Genomic DNA, 20,898 nt, shown 5'->3' with positions numbered 1-20,898 from the left:
ACACTCAGCGTGAAACTGATCAGGACAAGCTTGGAATAAATCTGTGTGTGAAGTCTGACAAATGTAAGATTTAACTTTTCTAAAAATACAAATATCAACCTATTTCCTACTCCATGTGCTGTGCCACGCGGCCCACAGCGGACCGCAAACGTGCACATGGCAGCAACGCAGCTGCATGTCAGGGCGTGCTCCCCACTGACCACCAGCAAGGTCGTTCCCTACACGGAAAGGCTCAGCTGAAGCACACGCTCACTTCCATCAACATCACTACACTCTCGTTCTCCTCTGTGTTCTGCTGAGAGGTTCGTGCTGGGTTCTAGGAAACGGTCACCTGTTCGGATTCCGTGTTCAGCGGTATTAGTCGCAGGTCGGTACTATCACCAGTATCCACAAGATGACTATCTGACAGCTGAAAGTCAAGTTCTGACAAATTCTGGACACACACTTGAACATATTTCCTAAAGGAGAAAAATAATAAGATTTTGCCATTTAAGAACTTTATTAAATATATTTTGGCTGTATTAAGAAGATGCTCTGTAAGGAATCAAAAAAGTGACACAGGAAAATAAGAACCAGTTGTTAACATGTATTTCTACTTTTAATTTCACATGTAAAAGTGTCAGAAAAAGACAAATCTTTCTAAGCAAGCTATCTCTTAGGAAAAATGGGTCAAAGAATATTCTATTTTGTATACATTATTGCACGACTGTAACTGATTTTCCTAAACATACAATAGCTTGCAATGAGTCATGGAAGAAAGAGTAACAATTACTCTTCATCTATAGAAGTAACATACTCACTGAGAAACAAGGTCAGTACAGAATTCACTTGAATTTCTGTTACACGTAAAGAGGGGTTTTGAAAAGCCAGGCTCAAATACAGCAACCCAGATTCTCTGTAGAGCTGTTGTGTTTTTAACCACCACACACTGAGTGGGGACAGGTGAAGCACAGGATGACACCTGTAGACTTCCTGGTCCAAAAACTGAATCTGAACCTAGTCAAGCCTCTAAAGCAGCAGATCTCAACTGGGGACAATGTCTGGAGACATCTGTGGCTCACACTAAGGGTGCGGAGGGCGAGGAGTGCCCCTGGCAGAAAGCGGGGGGCCAGGGGTGCTGCCAAACAGCCACAACACAGGGATCTGACCGAGCGTCGGGAGCGCTGAGACCGCAAGCCCTCTCTAGAGGTGACAGACAGCAGCTGACAGGGGGCTACTTACACAAACCCACGAGGACGTGACCAGGGGAATCCAGAATGGCAACTGACCCAAGTCTAGCAAAGGGCCAATGGCTTGAAAACAGGGGGAGGAGGGATAAGAAGGGATCTCAGAAACAGAGGGGACCGTGTTTGAATCCCACATCCTACAAACCAAATCTGAGTATGGGCTGGGCGCTATGGGACCCAGGGAAATACTGCGAATTTTAACAGGTGGACAGTGGCATCATGGCTATGAGAAAACATGCTCAGTGTCACCAAAGCCAAGCTCTGAACAGTAGGGCCTGCAGGTAGCGGAGCCTGGGAAAGGGGCCTGGGGTCCTTTACCGTGTCCCGGATGACAACAGGGAGTGCGTGGTCCCGAAGGGCATACTGAACGTCAGCGCGATGACAGTGGAGTAGATGGACCACGGGCAATCGATGGACACCTGAGGAGAGACCGGGGTGGGGGGGGACAGGTGTTCAGACCCCTCATCACCTGGGACAGGCACCGCCACCACCATCCATCCACATCTGTGGTGGCTGCCAATTTCCTAGACGTTTGATGTCTTTACCGTTTCTTATCCAGAGAGATAAACCCCGTTAAACATACACACAAACAAACGAGAGAAAAATGAGCCATCAGCACGGTATCAATGGCTCCGAGCAGACGCCGCAGCCCGCAGCGCAGACCCTACCCCGCTATTCTCACGGGCGTGTGGCCACAACGCCAAATGCGTTTTTAATGTGCAGGAGGTTATGACAAAGTGCTTTTAGTCACTCATGTGCAGATGATACTATTCAATCATTAACTATTACAAATCAAGTGAATTACCCAAACTCTCAATCCACAAGACACTGAATACATAACTGAAAACCAATCTGGGGCTGTCATGTGGACCAAACTATTAACTTCCTTAAGGGCAGAAACCAGTTCCCAAACTTGTATTTTATTTCCCCCCACAGAACAAAGGAATACACTGAGTACAGAACGTGCGCTTATTGCTGTAAGTATCATCTCTGCCTCCTGAACTCTGTATCAGATAAGGAGGGAAGAAATTTCAAGGACTGAAAATTAAGACATTATTTTTGAGATCCTGCCTTGTCTGGTATTCTATGCCATAATCCCTTTGAAATGACTGCATTTATTAGCCTTTTATCCTACTGCTTTTGCGCATTCACTTCTTTTTTTTAAATTATTCAATTTATTTAAACTAAAACACAAAAACAAAAGAACAAAAAAACAATTCATCCATTTCTCTCAACGCCTACTCCACGCCTCGGGCAGCCACCAATACGTCCTCCTTATCTATGAGCTTGGTCTTTATTTTTACTTTTTAGATTCCACATATAAGTTAGATCACATGGTATTTGTCTTTGTCTTATTTCACTTAGCATAATGCCCTCTAGATCCATCCATGTTGTTGCAAATGACAAGACTTATTCTTCTTTATGGCTGAATAATATTCCTCTGTCTCTGTGTGTGTGTGTGTGTGTGTGTGTGTGTGTGTGTGTGTGTGTACACTCATCTTTATTCATTCATCCATGGTGGATGCTTAGGTTGCTTCCATATCTTGGCTATTATAAATAATGCTGCAGTGAACACGGGGGTGCACATATCTTTTTGAGTTAGTGTTTTTGTTTTCTTCAGAAAAATACCCAGAAGTGGAATTGCTAAATTGTATGACAGATCTATTTTTAATTTTTTGAGGAACCTCCATACTGTTTTCTACAGTGGCTGCACCACTTTACATCCCCACCAATAATACATGAGGGCTCCCTTTCTGCCGACACTTATTTGTTGTCTTTTTGATAATAGCCATTCTGACAGGTGTGAGATGATTATCTATTGTGGTTTTGATTACATTTCCCTGACGATTAAGTGATGTTGAGCATCTTTTCATGTACCTGTTGGCCTTCTGTATATCTTCTTTGGAAAAATGTCTGTTCAGATCTTCTGCCCATTTTTAAATTGGATTGCTTGGTTTTTTTGCTACTGAGTTGTTGCTACTGAGTTCAGTTCTTTATACATTTTGTTTATTAGCCACTTATCAGCCATACAATTTGGAAATATTTCTTCCATTCAGTAGGTTGCCTTTTCATTTTGTTGATAGTTTCTTTGCTGTGTAGAAGCTTTTTAGTTTGACGGAGTCCCATCTGTTTATTCTTGCTTTTATTGCTTTTGCTTTTGGTGTCAGATTGAAAAAATCAACATCAAGGCCCACGTCAAGAACTTAATACCTGTGTTTTCTTCTAGGATTTTTATGGTTTCAGGTCTTACTTTCAAGTCTTTAATCCATTTTTAGTTCATTTATGTGTACAGTGTAAAGTCCAGTTTCATTCCTTTGTATGTGACTCTCCAGTTTTCCCAACACCTTTTACTGAATGTCCTTTCCTCATTACACATTCTTGGATCCTTCTTCATAAATTAATTGACCATACATGTGTAGATTTATTTCTGGGCTCTCTATTCTGTTCCATTGATCTATGTTTCTGTTTTCATGCCAGTGCCATACTGTTTTAATTACTATAGGTTTGTAATACATTAATAGTTTGAAATCAGGGAGCATAATACCTCCAGCTTTGTACTTCTTTGTCAAGATTGCTTTGGGGACTTCCCTGGTGGTGCAGTGGTTAAGAATCCGCCTGCCAATGCAGGGGACACAGGTTCAACCCGTGGTCTGGGAAGATCCCACATACTGTGGAGCAACTAAGCCTGTGTGCCACAACTACTGAGCCTGTGCTCTAGAGCCCACACGCCACAACTACTGAAGCCTGCATGCCCTAGAGCCTGCACGCCACAACTACTGAAGCCCATGCACTCTAGGGCCTGTGTGCCACAACTACTGAGCCCATGTTCCACAACAAGAGAAGCCACTGCAATGAGAAGCCCGTTCACTGCAACAAAGAGTAGCCCCCACTCACCACAACTAGCGAAAGCCTGCGGGCAGCAACGAAGACCCAACGCAGTCAAAAAAAAAAAAAGACTGCTCTGGGTATTTGGGGTCTTCTGTGGTTCCACACAAACTTTAGGATTGTTTCTTCTATTTCTGTGAAAAATCCCATTGGAATTTTGATAGGGACTGCACTGAATCTGCAGACTGCCTTGGGTAGTATGGACATTTTACAATATTAATTCTTCCAACCCATGAGCATAGACTATCTTTCCATTTATTTATGTCTTCTTCTATTTCTTTCATTAATGTCTTCTGGGTTTCAATAAACAAGTCTTTTACCTTCAGGGTTAAATTTACTCCTAGGTATTTTATTTTTTGATGCAATTGAAAATGGGATTGTTTTCTTAATTTCTCTTTCTGACAGTTCATTATTAGTGTAAAGAAATGCAACAGATTTTTGTGTATTGGTTTTGTATCCTGTAACTACTGAATTTCCTTACTAGTCCTAACAGTTTTTTGTGTTGGAGTCTTTAGATTTTTCTCTATATAATATCATATCATCTTCAAATAGTGACAGTTTTACTTCTTCCTTTCCAATTTGGATGACTTTTATTTATTTTTATTGCCTAATTGCCCTAAGACTTCCAATACTATGTTAAATAAAAGTGGTGGGCATCCTTGTCTTATTCCTGATCTCAGAAGAAAAGCTTTCAGCTTTTCACTGTTGATTACGATGTTGGCTGTGGGCTTGCCATATATGGCCTTTATTATGTTGAGGTACGTTCCCTCTATTCTGGCTTTGTTGAGAATTTTTATCATAAATGGATGTTGAATTTTGTCAAATGCTTTGTCTGCATCTATTGACAAGATCACATGATTTCTAATCCTTCGTTCTGTTAATGTAGTGTATCACATTAATTTGTGGATGTTGAACCATCCTTGCAATCCTGGAGTAAATCCCACCTGATCATCATGTATAATCCTTTTCATGTTTTGTTGAATTTGGTTTGCTAATATTTTGTTGAGGATTTTTGTACCTATGTTTATCAGAGATACTGGCCTGTAATTTTCTTTTCTTGTGGCATCCTTGTCTGGTTTTGGTATCTGGGTAATGCAGGCCTGTAAAACAAGTTTGGGAGAGTTCCTTCCTCTTCTATTTTTTGGAAGAGGTTGAGAAGGACTGGTATTAATTCTCTGAATGTTTGGTAGAATCACCAGTGAAGCCATCTGGTCCTGGACTTTTGTTAGTTGGGAGGTTTTTGAAAACTGATTCAATGTCCTTACTAGTAATCGGTCTGTTCAGATTTTCTATTTCATCATGACTCAGTCTTGGTAGGTTGTATGTTTCTAGGAATTTATCCATTTCTTCTAGGTAATCCAATTTATTGGCATATAATTGTTCATAGTACTAGTCTCTTATGACACTTTGTATTTCTGTGGTGTCACTTGTAACATCTCTTTCATTTCTGATTTTGAGTTCTCTCTCTTTTTTTCTTGGTGAGTCTAGCTAAAGGTCTGTCAATTTTATCTTTTCAAAGAACCAGCTCTTAGTTTCATTGATCTTTTCTATTATCTTTTTTTTTTTTTTTTTTTTGGCTGTGTTGGGTCTTCGTCTCTACGCGAGGGCCCTCTCCAGTTGCGGCAAGAGGGGGCCACTCCTCATCGCGGTGCGCGGGCCTCTCACTATCGCGGCCTCTCCTGCTGCGGGGCACAGGCTCCAGATGCGCAGGCTCAGTAGTTGTGGCTCACGGGCCCCGCTGCCCCGCGGCATGTGGGATCCTCCCAGACCAGGGCCCGAACCCGTGTCCCCCGCATTGGCAGGCAGACTCTCAACCACTGCGCCACCAGGGAAGCCCAATCTTTTCTATTATCTTTTCAGTCTCTATTTCATTTGTTTCTCCTCTGATCATGTTATTTCCTTCCTTCCACTAACTTTGAGCTTTGTTCTTTTTCTAGTTCCTTGAGGTGTAAAATTAGGTTGTTTGTTTGAGACATTTCTTGTTTCTTGAGGAAGGCATTTATTGCTATGAACTTCCCTCTTAGAACTGCTTTCACTGCATCCCATAAATTTTGATATGTTACATTTCCACATTCATTTGTTTCAAGGTAGTTTTTTATTTCTCTTTTGGTTTCTTTTTTGACCCACTGGTTCTTCAACAGCATGTTGTTTAATCTCCACATATTTGTGCAGTTTGCAGTTTTCTTCATGTAATTAATTTCTAGTTTCATACCTTTGTGGTTGGAAAAGATGCTTGATATGATTTCAATCCTCTTAAGTTTATTAAGACTTGTTTTGCAGCCTAACATATGATCTATCTTGAAAAATATTCCATGTGTACTTGAGAAGAATCTGTATTCTGTTGTTTTTGGACACTATATTCTGTAAATATCTGTTAAATCCATCTAGTTTAACATATTTAAGGCCGATGTGTCCTTATTCATTTTCTGTCTGGAGGTTCTATCCATTTATGTAAGTGGAGTATTAAAACCCATACTATTATTACACTGCTATTCTCCCTTTAGATATGTTAATATTTGCTTTGTATTTTAGGTGCTCCTATGTTGGGTGCATAAATACTTATGAACGTTACATTTTCTTTTTGGATTGACCCCTTTATCATTACATAACACCCATCTTTGTCTCTTACCACAGTCTCTGATTTAAAGTCTATTTTGTCTGATACAAGTGTAGCTACTCCAGCTTTTTTTCGTTTCCATTTGCATGGAATATCTTTATCCATTCCTTTACTTTCGGTTTGTGTGTGCTTACATCTAAAGTGAGTCTCTTGTAGGCAGCTTATAGATGGGTCTTGATTTTTTTATCCATTCAGTCACTTTGTCTTTTGAGTGGAGTATTTAGCCATTTAAATGTAAAGTAATTATTGATAGGTGTGTGTTTACTGTCATTTTCTTAATTGTTTTCTGGCTGTTTTTAAAGTTCCTCTCTGTTCCTATCTCCTTCTCTTGCTCTCTTCCTTGTGGTTTGATGACTTTCTTTAGTGGTATGTTTATATTCCTTTATCTTTTGTGTATTTACTATAGGTTTTGCTTTGTGGTTACCATGAGGCTTATATGTAGTAACTTACATCTATAACAACCTATTTTAAGTTGATAACAACTTAAGTTTGATCCCATTCTAAAACTCAGCATTGTAACTCCCCCCTCCAACATTTTGTTTTTGAGATGTCACATTTTACATCTTTTTATCTTGTGTATCCCTTAACTAATTACTGTAATCATAGCTATTTTCACTGTTTTTTTTTTCACCTTCATACCAGCTTTATAAGTGATTAATCCACTACATTTATCAAGCAATGAGATTTATTCTTTCATGTATTTCTGTTACTAATTAGCACAGTTTCTTTTCGTCTTAAAGAAGTCTCTAACATTTCTTATAGGGCTGGCTTAGTGGTGATAAACTTTAGTTTTTACTTGTCTGGAAAACTCTTTATCTTTCCTTCAATTCTGAAGGATAACTTTGCCACACAGAGTATTCTTGGTTGGAAGTTGTTTGTCCCCCACCCCCTCCCCCAGCAAGCTTAATATATTGTGCCACTCCCTTCTGGCCTGCAAAGTTTCTGCTGAAAATCTGCTGATAGCTTTATGGGGTTCTCTTGCACATAACAGATTCTTTCCTTGTCTTTAACTTTTGACATTTTACCTATAATGTGTCTTTGTGTGAGTCTCTTTGGGTTCATCTTGTTTGAAACTCTCTGGGCTTCCTGGATCTGAATGTCTCTCTCCTTCCCCAGGGTAGGGAAATTTTTAGCCATTATTTCCTCAAATAAAATTTCTGCCCCTTTCGCTCTCTCTCTTCTCCTTCTGGGACCCCTATGATGTGAATGTTTGTCTGTTTGATGTTGTCCCGTAAACCTTCTTCCATTTTTTCCAATCTTTTCTCTCCTCTGATTGGACAAATCCCCCTGCCTTGTCTTCGAGTTGACTGGTCCTTCCTTTGCTTCATCTAGTCTGCTGTTGAACCCCTCTCGCATATCTTTCAGTTCGGTTATTGTGCTCTTCAGCTCTGAGACTTCTATTTGGTACTTTCTTATAAGTTTCTATCTCTTTGTTGAAGTTCTCACGGTCTTCCTCCATTTTCCCCCCCAGTCCGATGAGCGTCTTTATGAACATTACTCTGAACTCTTCACCAGGGAAATTACATATCTCTGTTTCATTAAGGTTATTTCCTGAGGTTTCATCTTGTGCTTTCGTTTGGGAACATGCTCCTCTGTTTCTTCATTTTGCTTGTCTGTGTCACTTTCCGTACAGTAGAGGAAACGACCACCTCTTCCAGTCTTCAAGGAGTGGCCTCGTGTAGGAGATAAACCTTGTTGTTCAACTCTGCCCCAGCTCTTGGTTGTCTCTCAAACCTTTGTGCTCGTCCAAGCAGCCTGTCATATTTCTAGTGGTTCCCAGGAGTTGAGGGTGTGCCAAGACCTGTCAGTGTCCCAGAGGGGAGGGTCTCAGCAACTACCTTCAGGCTGTTTGGAAGCCAGACCCTCAGTGAGCAGCTTTTAACAGTATGCAAAAAATACAGTCCCATGGGACCACAAGCACACACTTCCACACTTGGGTTGTTCAAAAGCCCTCAGAACTGATTTCTGTATTAGAAGACATGGACAAACTCAGAAAAAGCATGATGCTAGTGACTGGTTCTGTGAGCTGACGGACTGTGGATTTAGGATCAAAGTCATGGATCTCTCAAATAACTGTCAATACATACCAGCACCAAAGCATAAAATCTTAGCACTTCTTCCTTGCTAAGTATGATGTGGTGTTTCAGGGAACAGAGAGTAAAGCACACCAAGACACAGAACTCCCTCTAGCCTAATCACCAGGACAAATGGACCACAGAGGCAAAGTCACTGCCCTCTAAGCAAAAACTGTACCTCTTACAATAAACCATCCTTCCTCGAGTTGGGACAGAAAAGTTAAGAGCCGGTCTGTCTTTGTCTTTGCAAGATGCACCCCTTATCTAAGAAGGGGTGATTCACAGCCATAAATGCTAAGCCCAACCCGAGCTTGTGGTAGAGGGACTGGAAACCTGCCACCCCAACAGAAGTCATCTTGTGTGTACTGTCTCTCAGAGCAAGCGGGACGCGCAGAGGCTGCCCCCAGGGCTGCACCGCCCCGGCCCCTCCTTACTTTGTGGTCCACGGTAGCCATGCAGTGGCCAGCTTTGTGTGTGTCCTTATGCTTCCCATGGGGCTCTGTCAGCCCCAGCACGGCGCTCTCCCCTCCAGCTGCTGGAGCTGAAGGCACAGAGAGAACTTCCAGTTCAAATTCCATCACGTGGTATGCAGGCGCAGCCGGCAGGCTGATGCTCGTGACCTTGTCGGACGACTGAACCCGGAGCGGAGCGTCAGAAGCCTTTTCTAGGGGAGACAGAAGAGGTCGCCTGTAACACAGGCCCCCGTTTCCGTGCTCCTTCTCCTGTCGTAGGTGAGGGCCCGGGAGTGAAGCTCCAGCCCAGCTCCTGCTGCCCCTACACACACGCAGGAGTGTAACCGGGAAGGGTGACAGAGGGGGGAGGCAGGAGAATCAGAGGCAGAACCCCCGAAGACGGAGCAGCGCCGTATGAAAGCTGTCCAGCTGAGCTCGGCTCAGAGAACCGCCACCGTGCTCAGTCTGAAGACAGGACAGAGACGCTCTTCACACAGCCCACCCGAGACTGCGCGTGTCCCCACAGGACATGCTCCCACTCAGAAAGAGGGCTGCATCCTTCCCTCTCCGTACCTCGTGGCTGGGGACTGTGGGAGACGGGACTTTTTTAGGGCTTCCAACCAGTGTCTTAAAAGGCTGGTTTGCTTTTTCTTTCTGCTGAGGAAAGCTGAGGAGGGTGGAAGGAGGCTGGAGGCCAGCAGGGCACCACCACGGAGCGTGAGCCCAGGCAGTAACGCTGCATCACGAGACCACAGCAAGGTCAGCACCACCCGGCCACTGGGCACGTGCACGGCTCTAAGCCTCTTCCCCTCAAATGTTAACGCCCCACCGAGGGGAAGGGCTACGGTCCCCCTACAGGTGGAACGTGGCCATGAAAGAGCTGCAAGGAGAAGCGGTCCTCAGATGCCACCTGAGGATGGCGGGGACGACAGGCTCCTCATATCCTCACGGTGCATGGCAACGCCAAGAGTCCACCTGCGCCAGGTGACTGCCGCCTTACCTCTCACGTTGGAATAGATCACCGCTCTGCTCTCTTCGTGACACAGGATAAGCATGGCTTCCACACGGCTGAGCTGAAGGCTGTCCCCGTGTTTCACTGTGTAATGGCCAGTAGTGACAGTGAACTTGACCCTCTGAGGAATGCCAGCCAAAAGGCTATCTAAAGGGAAGAAGACGGCCGTGAGCGCCCCTCCCAAGCAAGAGCGCCAGCGGCAGGCCTCCCGTGGGCCGGAGGCGCGCTGTCTCTTCCACTGGAGACCCGCTCACCGCACACGCCCACGAAGTCGCTAAGCGCCCACCCTCACTGCTCATCTCAGTTACGCGGCCTGCAGCGCTGAGGGGGTCCTCGCTAGGCACAGGAGGATCTGAGAGCCTCAGGGACCTTATCACCGCTTCCGTTTAGACAGTCAGGGGTCGTGGTGGCAACCGTGCCTATGAGGGTCTCAAAATTTACCCGCCAGCCAGTTATTGAGAGAAACTCAGATAACGACACTAAAGAAAAAACTAATGAAACCGCATGTGCTGCTGCTATTCAGATTTTCCTCTGGCCTTTCCAGGTTAGGCCCCTTCCAGATCTCTGGCTCAGAGCAGCTCGATAGAAGATACGGTACACTTTCTCCTGGATGGAAATGGAGGGCGGGAATGGGCTGAGGTTTCTAAGAATCGGTTCCAGGGAAGGCAGAAGGAAGAAGGCAAGAGACAAGACACAAGGAGAAGGAATAACAGACAAGAGGGAGAGAGGGAGGAGAGCCGGGAGGTGAGAAAGGGAGTGCGGGCCGGGGCAGGGCGGCGGCGCGAGCCAGCACCTCCCAGGCTCTCCCAGCCGCAGGGCTCAGCCTTTCTCACAAAAGGTTCTCTGAGGGAAGAACCACTGAGAGACTGCTGTGTTCCACACCTGAGGGCCTTTCCAGGTAGCCAGGGGAGAAGTTTAAAAGCATAAAAATAGGTAGTTTAGAGAGATTAAATAGAAAAAAAAAGCTTTCCTTGATTTTTTTTTTCCCAAATGGAAGAAGCAAGCAAATAAATACATTGTTTCTAGCCTAAACCACAGAGACACTCACTCATTAGTGTTTTACTGAAGTGCCATGTGGTCTTCAATAATTTGTTTACACCAACTCCTCCTAATTGTAGGACTTAACAAAAAGGACAGCAGCACTGAATTTCTGAAATGCCATGCGGGGGGGGGGGGGGGTGGGGGTGGGGGTGGGGGGGGTGTCAAGGTTAATCAACACTTTCAAAGGAAAAGACTTTTGATCAGAGCATAGACCATAACTAATCTAGCATTCAGCCTCTGAAATGGAACTCTAAGCAGGAAATTGTATTTACTTATTAAATTCTCTGCAGCAGACATCAGCTGAGATTTAGCTCATTTTTCTCAGCTAATGTTTAGTAAACATGAAAGCAGCAATTACAGAAAAGCAAATATTCAGATGAACAAAAGAGCCACAGCCAGCTCCCCGGCAAAATCTCCAGGAGGCTCCCCAAAGTGTCTCTTACAGAGGGACACGGCTACAGAGGGCCGCAAGCGCGACGCTGCAGAAAGCCCTCCTTCCACGTGCTGCCTTAGAGTAAAGGAGCCAAGTGCGGCGCAGACCCCCGCAGAGCCCCGCGGCCCACTCACCGGCCAGCGGCTCCACGTGCAGCTGCGGCTCCTGCGAGTACACTTCGTACTGCACCAGCGGGTAGATGTGAGGAAGGACGAACCACACCGGGCCCACCGAGGCGCACAGCTGCCGCAGCGTGTAGGTTCCCGGCTCCTTGGCCTGGGGGCAAAACCGAGCATTCGCACAGCCGTCCCAGTGTCCCCGTTCCTGCAATGACGAGCTTCTCAAGAGGAGGCTGAGCCAGAATCTCTGAAGTGACCGTTTTTCTTACCCTCTTTATCCTGCTGCTCTGTGCTAACACGTCTACACGCGGGCTGTTCAAAAGATCCCTCAGCATCTCTCAATGGAGGATTTTCTGAGTAACTGATGCTTACGTTTGACTTTACGCTTAATAATGCATTCTCAATTTAATAAGCTTTATCTGTGGCTTTCTCTTCTGGAAAAGGTATTTAATGGAGACAGGGAGCATGAAATTTAAGACCTGCTCTAAGACCAGACTAAAAACACACGTGGCAAATAGCTGTACTTTCCACTGGCCTCTTGGGTCAGTGGAACTAACAGAACCCGCTGCACTGGAGGAAGATCTGTATCGCAGCGGGGCAGAAGCAACTGTTTTGACATCCATCCATGCAGCCATGAAAGGAAAAGAGAGTTTAACATGAAAGTGCCATCTTCTCTGAAACTTCCTCATTTTAGCAAATGAGGGTGTATTCTAATACAAAGGGAAAAAGTCTAACTAAATCCCGTGAGAACACAAATAATTACCTACGTCAAGAACTTCATTCAAAATTTATCAACTGCCTTAAAATTATATAAGTACAAAAGATTTTTTCAAAACATCAGTCTGTTTTTCTTTAAGGATAAAAATCAAAGTCAGGTTAACAGAACAGAGGCGTCTACTGGCTTCTCAGCTTCTTCAGAGGCTTCTCGCAAGTGCCACCCGCTCCCGACCACCCTTGAAGCCAACTCCCCAGCCCAACACATACCTGCGTCCTGAACGTGATCGTGTTGGGCCCTGGCTCCAGGGTCACAGCGGTGCACTTCAGCACGTGGGCCCCAGCCTCCAGAGCGGCACCCGAGGGCGCTTCCAGGGACGCGCCGCTCTCCTGCTTCCTTAGGAGCATGTGGACGTTTTTGCAGATAATCCCTGTTGTGTGCAAGGAATTGTCGGAAGGACTTCTCTCGAACATCTCACACAGCTCCAGCGCGGGCAGGCTGTTCTGGGACGTGGGGAAAGGCGCGGTCTCTGCCGGGAAGCTGACAATCCCATTGGCCGTCTTGTGCTTGGTGAGCCACTCGGCAGTCTTCCGGTAGTTGTTTTTCTCGATGCTGAAGTGGACGTTGATGGCAATCTGCTCCACGTGGACAGGCACGGGCATCTGACTGCACACGGTTATCTCCACGGACAAGGCACCACCCACATGGACCACGGCATTGGAAGGGGTAAAATGGAGATCTCTCAGTTGTGCAAAAGAACGCATAGGGAGTACTATTTTGTGACCTGTAAATACACAGTACCATGTTTTACTTCCTAAGTCACACTTCCAGATGCTACAGAGACTGCAGGACTGGGCCACTATCGGGCCCGCAGGAAGCAATGACGTGCAAAAGAGATGGTTCAGACCCTCCCAACCTTGTGCCTTCTTCACACACCAAAAAGAGTTATTCTGTCAAAAAGAGAACAGAAACACATGCCTAGATAACTCCTGGAAATCATAATACCTGAAGAAATTAACGTTTCTAACTCCTGTTTTGGCAAACCCAAGAGAAATACAGGTCAACTAACTCCTCAATTTCAAAACAAGATTTGTAAAGTCCAATCCCTAGAGCTGTTTCAGGGAATTCCACCACCTTCCCACGCACATAAAGATTCTCCAGTAAAGACGCCCAAACCCCCCTGTACGTCTGGAAACAAAGCCAGGTGTGTGCCACCCTGTGAGGTCAGCCAGTGAAGTGAGGAGCCAGGAGGGCAGCAGGTCCCCGCCCCACCGGCGCCATCGGGGGGCCCACTGCACCCTCCAACTTCCTTTCCACAAGCACTGGTGTGTCCAGAACAGCCACAGGGCCACCGGACTGACCGGTAAGGGAGGCGGTGCCGAGACTGATGCCATAAAATCACAAGAAAACAGGGACAATCACGGAATATTTTCTTCACAGAGACGCCACGGAAAGCTGGCAGGAAAAGCGTAACTGCACAGTCTCACGCACGTGCCACACACAGCAGATTCAGCACACAGCTCTACAATGACCAGTCTGGGCAAATTAAAGGCTCTAAAACACAAATCAGTGCCACGCGGCCCCTGAGAGACCCATGCAGATGGCTCGACGTGCGTGCCGCGCACCCCAGCAGGCAACGACCACAGCAACCCGAAGCCAAAACCTCTGGAGACACTGGCTTTCAAGCAGTTAGCAACCGCTATGGACTGAATGCGGTCCCGCCAAAACTCTTAAGTGGAAGCCCTACCCCCCAGTGGGCCCTCTGGGAGACAGTTAGGGTTTGATGAGGTCATGAGGGATGCATGCCCTTGCAGGAGGACGCACCAGAGAGCCCTCTCCGTCTCTCCCCCACCTCCCTTCCCCACTCCCTCTCTCTGAGTCTCTCCATTTCTCCCCCATCTCTCCCCGTACCTCCCTTCCCGCTCCCTCCCTCTCTCTGAGTCTCTCTCTCTCCACCTTCCTTCCACCACCCCCCCCCACCCCTTGCCATGAAGGGACAAGCCAGGAAGAGGGGCCTCATCAGAAACCCACCCTGCTGGGCATCCTGACCTCAGATGTCAGCCTCCAGAACTGTGAGAAAATAAACACCCGCTGCTGAAGCGTCCAGTCTGTGGCATTTTGTCATGGCAGCTCGAGCTAAGACAGTGACTATTTTAAATAAATACTCTTCTTGGTAAACTGAACATGAGAAGCTAAATATTACAATAAACTTAATCTTACTACACGGCAATTCTTAAAGTATATTTGCCAAAACATTTAGCCTGAACCTAAGGCTTTGAGATCTACCTTGCCGTTGGACATTCCCATAAGGAAATACTCAAGAAACTTCAGACGGTGAGACAGTCTATGAGACAAGTGGCTCGATGTCTTTAAAAAGTCAGTGCCGTACAACCCTGTTGTCAAACAACCGCTGAAGGGATGAACACAGTGTGGTCCATCCGTACCATGGAATATTATTCAGTCACAAAAAGGAATGAAATGCTGACACACGCTACAACATAGCTGAATCCTGAAAACACTGCGCTGAGTGAGATAAGCCGGTCACAACAAAACACATATTGTATGATTCCATTTACGTGAAATATCCAGAACACGTATCTTCAGAGACAGAAAGTGGAATAATGGTTCCCGGGGACTTGCGGGGGATGGCGGGTGGTAGGAGGTTGGGAGGAAATAAGCGTGGGGTTTCTTTCGGGTGATAAAAATGCTCTAACACTGACTGTGGGACGGGTGCACGTGTCTGTGACGACACCAAAAGCCACAGAGTCGTATACTGCACGTTGTGAATCCTATCTCAATAAAGCTGTTGTATTTTAAAAGGTCAGTGTCCGGAAAAGAAGAAGAAAACGAGATGGAAAGACTGTTCTAAGTTAAAGGAGAACTGAGATACAACAATCAAATGCAGTGTGTGACCCCTGAGTGGACTAGTCGAGTCCAATTATTTTGCATATAAAATAATTTGTAAGAACACTTTTCACGACAATGGGGGAGACCGGAAGAGGGGCTAACTTGGTAGCCTGACTTAGAACCCTGTCCAGCTGTGGGCAGGGTGGTGAGGGGATCACCTCTGTTTTCAGAAGATGCTACAGTGTTCCAGGGTCTGGAGCTGCTCTGAAGTTCAGCAAAAAGACAAAAGAAAGATAGAGACACACGTTTGCTACATGGCAAAATGTTAACAACTGCTGAATCTAGGTGGTCAGTATAGAGTACACACGCTGTATTATCATTTTTGCTTTTCTGTGACATTTGACATTTTTCATAGTAATGTCTGAAAACAAGCCTTACCTGGGCTGTCTGCCTGCCGGCTGGCGAAGCTGAGAATCTCTCTGCAGAAGTACTCCCGCTCGCTCTCAGTCAGGTGCCGGTCGCTGGCCAAGAGGCTGCTGGTCTGAAGGTAGCTGAGTGCAGAGTCAAGGGGCCTCAGAGGACCGCACGCTGGGGCGCTGCACACACAGCCCCTCTAGTCCCCAGAGGGTGCATCCCGACGGCGGTTCCCCTTTCTCTAGGGTATTAGGAACTCAAGCACAGGTCAGATACGCTGACTAGGCACCAGCTTCTATCCAACACGGTACGCGTGTCAAGGCAGGCTTTTCTCCCCAGTTACCAGGTACTCATTAAACCCTCAATGGGGGGCACTGCTGCCGTACAAAGAGAAAGCAATCCTCCTACTTCATGAACGTATTCAACTTAAAGGATACTTTTCAATTTGTCCAAGGTGTTTCTGACATTCAGCTAGTTGCTTCCTTGTGTGTGTGATAGGCAGTGCCCAGCCCTCAGCCAGGTAATTCTTCAAGGCTCCTTGAAGATAGATTTCTGCCTTCTGGGGAGACTTCTTCCTCCTTGCACATCAACAAACAGAAGCTTTCATTATGGGTCGTGATAATCAACAAACTCAGACATAACCTTTCACGGCCTGCTCTCCACCCGTGACAACCCCACACCATGAAACTGGTGCCACCTGCAGACAGTCCTTCTCTGACCACCCCCCATACGAGAAAGAACAAGAAATCAGGAACACCTAACAGGACCAGAGAAATGCGCTCAGGCTGAGAATCCCACACACGCTGTTTGCCCAGCATCCTACACCAGCCAAAGAGCCTTCAGAGTTGAATCTCCGGATAAGAACGTGAGGGCATCATTCACGATTTCAAGCTGACATAAGAACACCAAGTGTGAAGAAAGCGGAAGGCTCTGTCTACAGGCACACAACTAGTTATGGAGGAAGCTTCGAAACCTGGGCTCAGGGCCACACTACCTGCTGAAGACAGGCCAGCACAGAGTGGTCTACACAGGCCAGCCGACAGGGGAGCTTGACTCAAGTCGGACACTCAGGCAAAAGCAATGAGCAGGTTTCGAAGATTTACAGAGAACTATGAGGAATTTAAATATCAACACTTATCACCCAAATGTAAACCCTCAAGACGTTCAGAATGTAACAAAGTTTAAAACCCAATTAATGAGAGCTTGCCAAAGCTTCAGTGACAACGTGGATGCCCTGGCCTTCCCCAGAGGGCTGGGGTTACTGACTTCACGGGACAAAGGCCAGCACCAAACAAGCACTCGCTCTCTAAGCAGCCTGGGACAACACCCCGGGCTTACCTCGGAAGCAATGAGAGTTCCCAAATTCTCAAATAAATTTTAAACCTATCAATTACATGTGTCGGTTTCTCTAGACTTTTATGGTCCCCTCCCCCATTTTTTATTTTATTTTATTTATTTAATTTTAAAAATAAATTTATTTATTTTTTGGCTGCATTGAGTCTTCGTTGTTGTGCGCGGGCTTTCTCTAGTTGTGGCGAACGGGGGCTGTTCTTCGTTGCGGTGCACGGGCTTCTCATTGCGGTGGCTTCTCTTGTTGTGGAGCACGGGCTCTAGGTGCGTGGGCTTCAGCAGTTGTGGCTCGCGGGCTCAGTAGTTGTGGCTCATGGGCTCTAGAGCGCAGGCTCAGTAGTTGTGGCTCACGGGCTCTAGAGCACAGGCTCAGTAGTTGTGGCGCACGGGCTTAGCTGCTCCGCGGCACGTGGGATCTTCCCAGACCAGGGCTCGAACCCGTGTCCCCTGCATTGGCAGACGGATTCTTAACCATTGCGCCACCAGGGAAGTCCTCCCCCATTTTTTAAAGGGGTCAGAACCTTCTATATACTTCTTCAGTTACTATCTCCAGCCAAAGATTCTTACACTTACACTGGAAGGGAGACCATCTGTCATCCAGTCCCCGGAGACCCAGGCCGAGGGTCACCTGGCTAGTGCATGGTCAGGCCAGAACCAGGACCCAAGTCTCCAGTTAGCAGGCCAGCATCACCCCACTGCAGCTCCAAGCCTCAGCTCACAGCACCTGAGGACGTGGCTACTGATTCAGTCATGAGATACACTAGCTGGAGACTCAGGAGAGCCGACCTCCAGCTCCAGCGTTACTCAGCTGTGCAACTGACTCCCTACTCCAATCACACCTGAAACACTAGGAAGTTCACTTAGATGATCTACAAATCCCTTCGGAGCCCTGCAATCACTTAAAGTAAATTATTCTTTCTTGTTTCATCTAACGAAATGACTAACTATAGATTTCAAGATACCATTTCAAACACACATTTCTTTTGAGAAAATGTAAACATCTTTTCCCTCATAATCTGTATCTCTTCCCAGTGCTTTGAACTAGCAGTTACACTGCCAGCAGGGGTTCTTTATCAAACACATGAGAAATATGCCACGTTTTTAGTCTTTTCTCTGGAATCCACTCCAAAGCTGGAGCCAGACTAGAAATGCTCACAGTGTTTGCACACCTCAGCTCACAAGCACTCACGGCTCAGCCCTCTCTCACGGACCTGACACATCACGTGCTTCACGTCACTGACCTCGAGGCTTTCAATCCTCTGAGGAGGCACTTAACAGCAACTAGAGAAAATGCTATAGAACACATACTATGTATTGCATATAACAGTATATATATTATCTACATGTATATAATATTTACATGTAAGTTCATTAAATTAATTAAATGAAGGAAACACAAAGATCAGTAACAATTATTAAGGGTAATAAGCTGAATTCACTCTGGTTTTCAAAGAAATTCTCTTAAGAAATGATGATTGGTTAACAGTTTACATTTTTTGTTCTACAAAGTTATGTACACTTCATATTAACTCCTACATAACAAACCTCTTACTACACGTGAGATGTCTGAAATTCAAAGAAAAGTTCAAAATCAATTACATGTAAAACTCCGCCAGATCCTTTCCAACGAACTTAGCAGATCGAATTCTCCCAATACTCGTATACATTTCAATGGTGGCATGGGACAAGTCCTGCGGAAAAGCAAAGAACCAAATAATTCTGTACTTTAAATTTAATGTTAGACAAATCCTACATTTATTTACGCAAGGCTGAAGCAAAAGACTTCCTTATTAATATAACATAATTTTTTACTTTGTATCTCTTTTTGTGTTATTTGAGTTTTTATGTAATAGTGATTTATACAAAGTCATTAACTTGTACATAAACTATAAAGCATAATAATAAAAGAAACGTGAACTCAGCAGGCACAGAATAGTTTTTTTCGAAGTATTTTCCATCTGTGGGTAACATTTTTAATATCTTTCTCACATTTTGGATGACAGAGACAGTATTATAGACTACTGTCAAATGCTGTTGAATTAACCGTGACTCGGGAAGGCAGACGGTCCACTGAGCTTCTACTGCACTGCTTTCTAAGGCTGTCCAAATTTAAGTCCTTTAAAATCAAGTACAATAGCTCTGTTCAGGTTCAAATTGTTCCTTTGTACACAGAAAACCATTCACTATCCCTTCTTACAATTTCTGTTCTACTGAATGAGCAATACCATTGTGAACAAAATTATAAATACCTAAAGATGCTTTTATGCCTAATTATGGCACCATGGATACTAATAAACCAACTATTCCAGGTTTCATGCACAACTCCCTAGGGTACCACAGAAACTTCAAAGGCCAACAAGAAGGAGGTTCCAAATACCAGCTCATTCCCAACTCAAGAGGTCACAAAGTAGTAAAGTCTAGTAGAGGCGGGCTTTCTGCCATGGGTAGACAGGGAGGATTTGTAATACTTACTAAGTAGTGTTTTTCAAAAGCTTCTACTGATGATAACGCTTCTTTGAGCTTCTTGTACGGACTCTGAGCAGCGTTGGCTTAAACAGAAGGAAGTAAGAGCCCTTATTCATCTTCACCGTGTCCAGTCATGTGAGCTTACACTCCGCCTCACATGTCACAGCTAAAGGACTTTGTCTGATGCTTATGGAAATCACAGACAGCCCATGCCGACTGAAACTACGTTATCACTTACATTCTTGTCTAATTCATATACTCATGAAATTGTCTAAACCCTTCAAGTAATACTTTTATCTTTAACAGAGACTAGAATTTTTTAAGTATGTGTTACAAATCCTACAATGAATTAAATTACTTCCGAAATGATCTGATGTGGTCTCAGGTGGAAACAGTGTAATATACACATAACGCATTTTCCCTGACAAACTGATTCAATCCAGCAAGAGGCCTCTCAGGCCATAAGGTATGCTCTACTTCAGCAACGGTTTTGCTAAATCATACTCATCACTGTGTTCGTACCTAGAAGAATTAGTAACGTTCCTTTCAAAGTGCTTTACTACCTAGGGGTAATTTACTCAATAAAAGGATTTGTCGGGCCATATCGTTAGAAAAATAATCATCTGTAATTCAGAGGAAGATTGGTGCATTTAAACTTCACGTGAGCTGTAAAAAGTCATGATCAGCTCATTTAAGCCTACAAGAAACTCAAGACACATTTTTAAGAATCGTTACAATTTCTTTTTTTCTTTTTTTTTTCTTTGGCCACACCGCACAGCGTGTGGGATCTCAGTTCCCTGACCACGGATGGATCCCGCGCCCCCTGCAGTGGAAGCGCGGAGTCCTAACCACCAGAACCGCCAGGCAAGTCCCACAATTTCTTAAACTATTTCTGACATTTCTTTATGCTATTAAAAGGTAAAATATCCTATGTATTAATCTGGTCAGCTAATAATGAGTGTAATTTCCCAAATGGTGAGTAATTATATCACGGAACCCAAATTATATGTGCCAGTTACAGCCGACATTCTCGTTGCTTTCCACCACGTGTACGGGGACATCTCAAAAAGTACCTGTTTCAGGCCGTTCAGCTCCCAAGCCCGCCAAAAGATCAACCGTCCTGTTGAGGTCTTCTGAGTTAGGTCCCTGCTCTGACACAAGTCCACACAGATAGCCCAAGGACTTTAGCTGTTGAGATAAACCCCAAATTTCAATTAATTTGCCGTAAGAGTCAGCAGAGAATTT

The 20,898-nt window shown here is 45.1% G+C and overlaps 1 protein-coding gene across 7 annotated transcripts in view; it reads right to left on the bottom strand.

Annotated features, from left to right (window-relative positions):
• Nucleotides 1-20,898, bottom strand: part of TRAPPC10 (trafficking protein particle complex subunit 10) — a 91,537-nt gene that overhangs the window by 10,922 nt on the left and 59,717 nt on the right. For 5 of the 7 annotated variants that reach the window (XM_082459875.1, XM_082459870.1, XM_082459872.1 and 2 more), the window contains 11 exons: nucleotides 20,727-20,841; nucleotides 19,660-19,736; nucleotides 18,787-18,878; nucleotides 16,275-16,415; nucleotides 15,862-15,974; nucleotides 12,846-13,360; nucleotides 11,877-12,018; nucleotides 10,257-10,415; nucleotides 9,239-9,468; nucleotides 1,545-1,645; nucleotides 332-458 (listed from right to left, as the gene is read on the bottom strand). In XM_082459875.1, coding sequence (XP_082316001.1) covers nucleotides 332-458; nucleotides 1,545-1,645; nucleotides 9,239-9,468; nucleotides 10,257-10,415; nucleotides 11,877-12,018; nucleotides 12,846-13,360; nucleotides 15,862-15,974; nucleotides 16,275-16,415; nucleotides 18,787-18,878; nucleotides 19,660-19,736; nucleotides 20,727-20,841 — 1,812 coding nt within the window. Of the gene's footprint in view, nucleotides 1-331; nucleotides 459-1,544; nucleotides 1,646-9,238; nucleotides 9,469-10,256; nucleotides 10,416-11,876; nucleotides 12,019-12,845; nucleotides 13,361-15,861; nucleotides 15,975-16,274; nucleotides 16,416-18,786; nucleotides 18,879-19,659; nucleotides 19,737-20,726; nucleotides 20,842-20,898 lie in introns of those variants that run through there. The other 2 variants (XM_082459873.1, XM_082459874.1) reach the window with 2 other exon arrangements.

This window comes from Balaenoptera physalus, assembly GCF_965194825.1.
Source record: "Balaenoptera physalus genome assembly, chromosome: 4".
Taxonomy (NCBI): Eukaryota; Metazoa; Chordata; class Mammalia; order Artiodactyla; family Balaenopteridae; genus Balaenoptera; species Balaenoptera physalus.
This window is presented reverse-complemented; position numbering and strand designations above follow the sequence as displayed.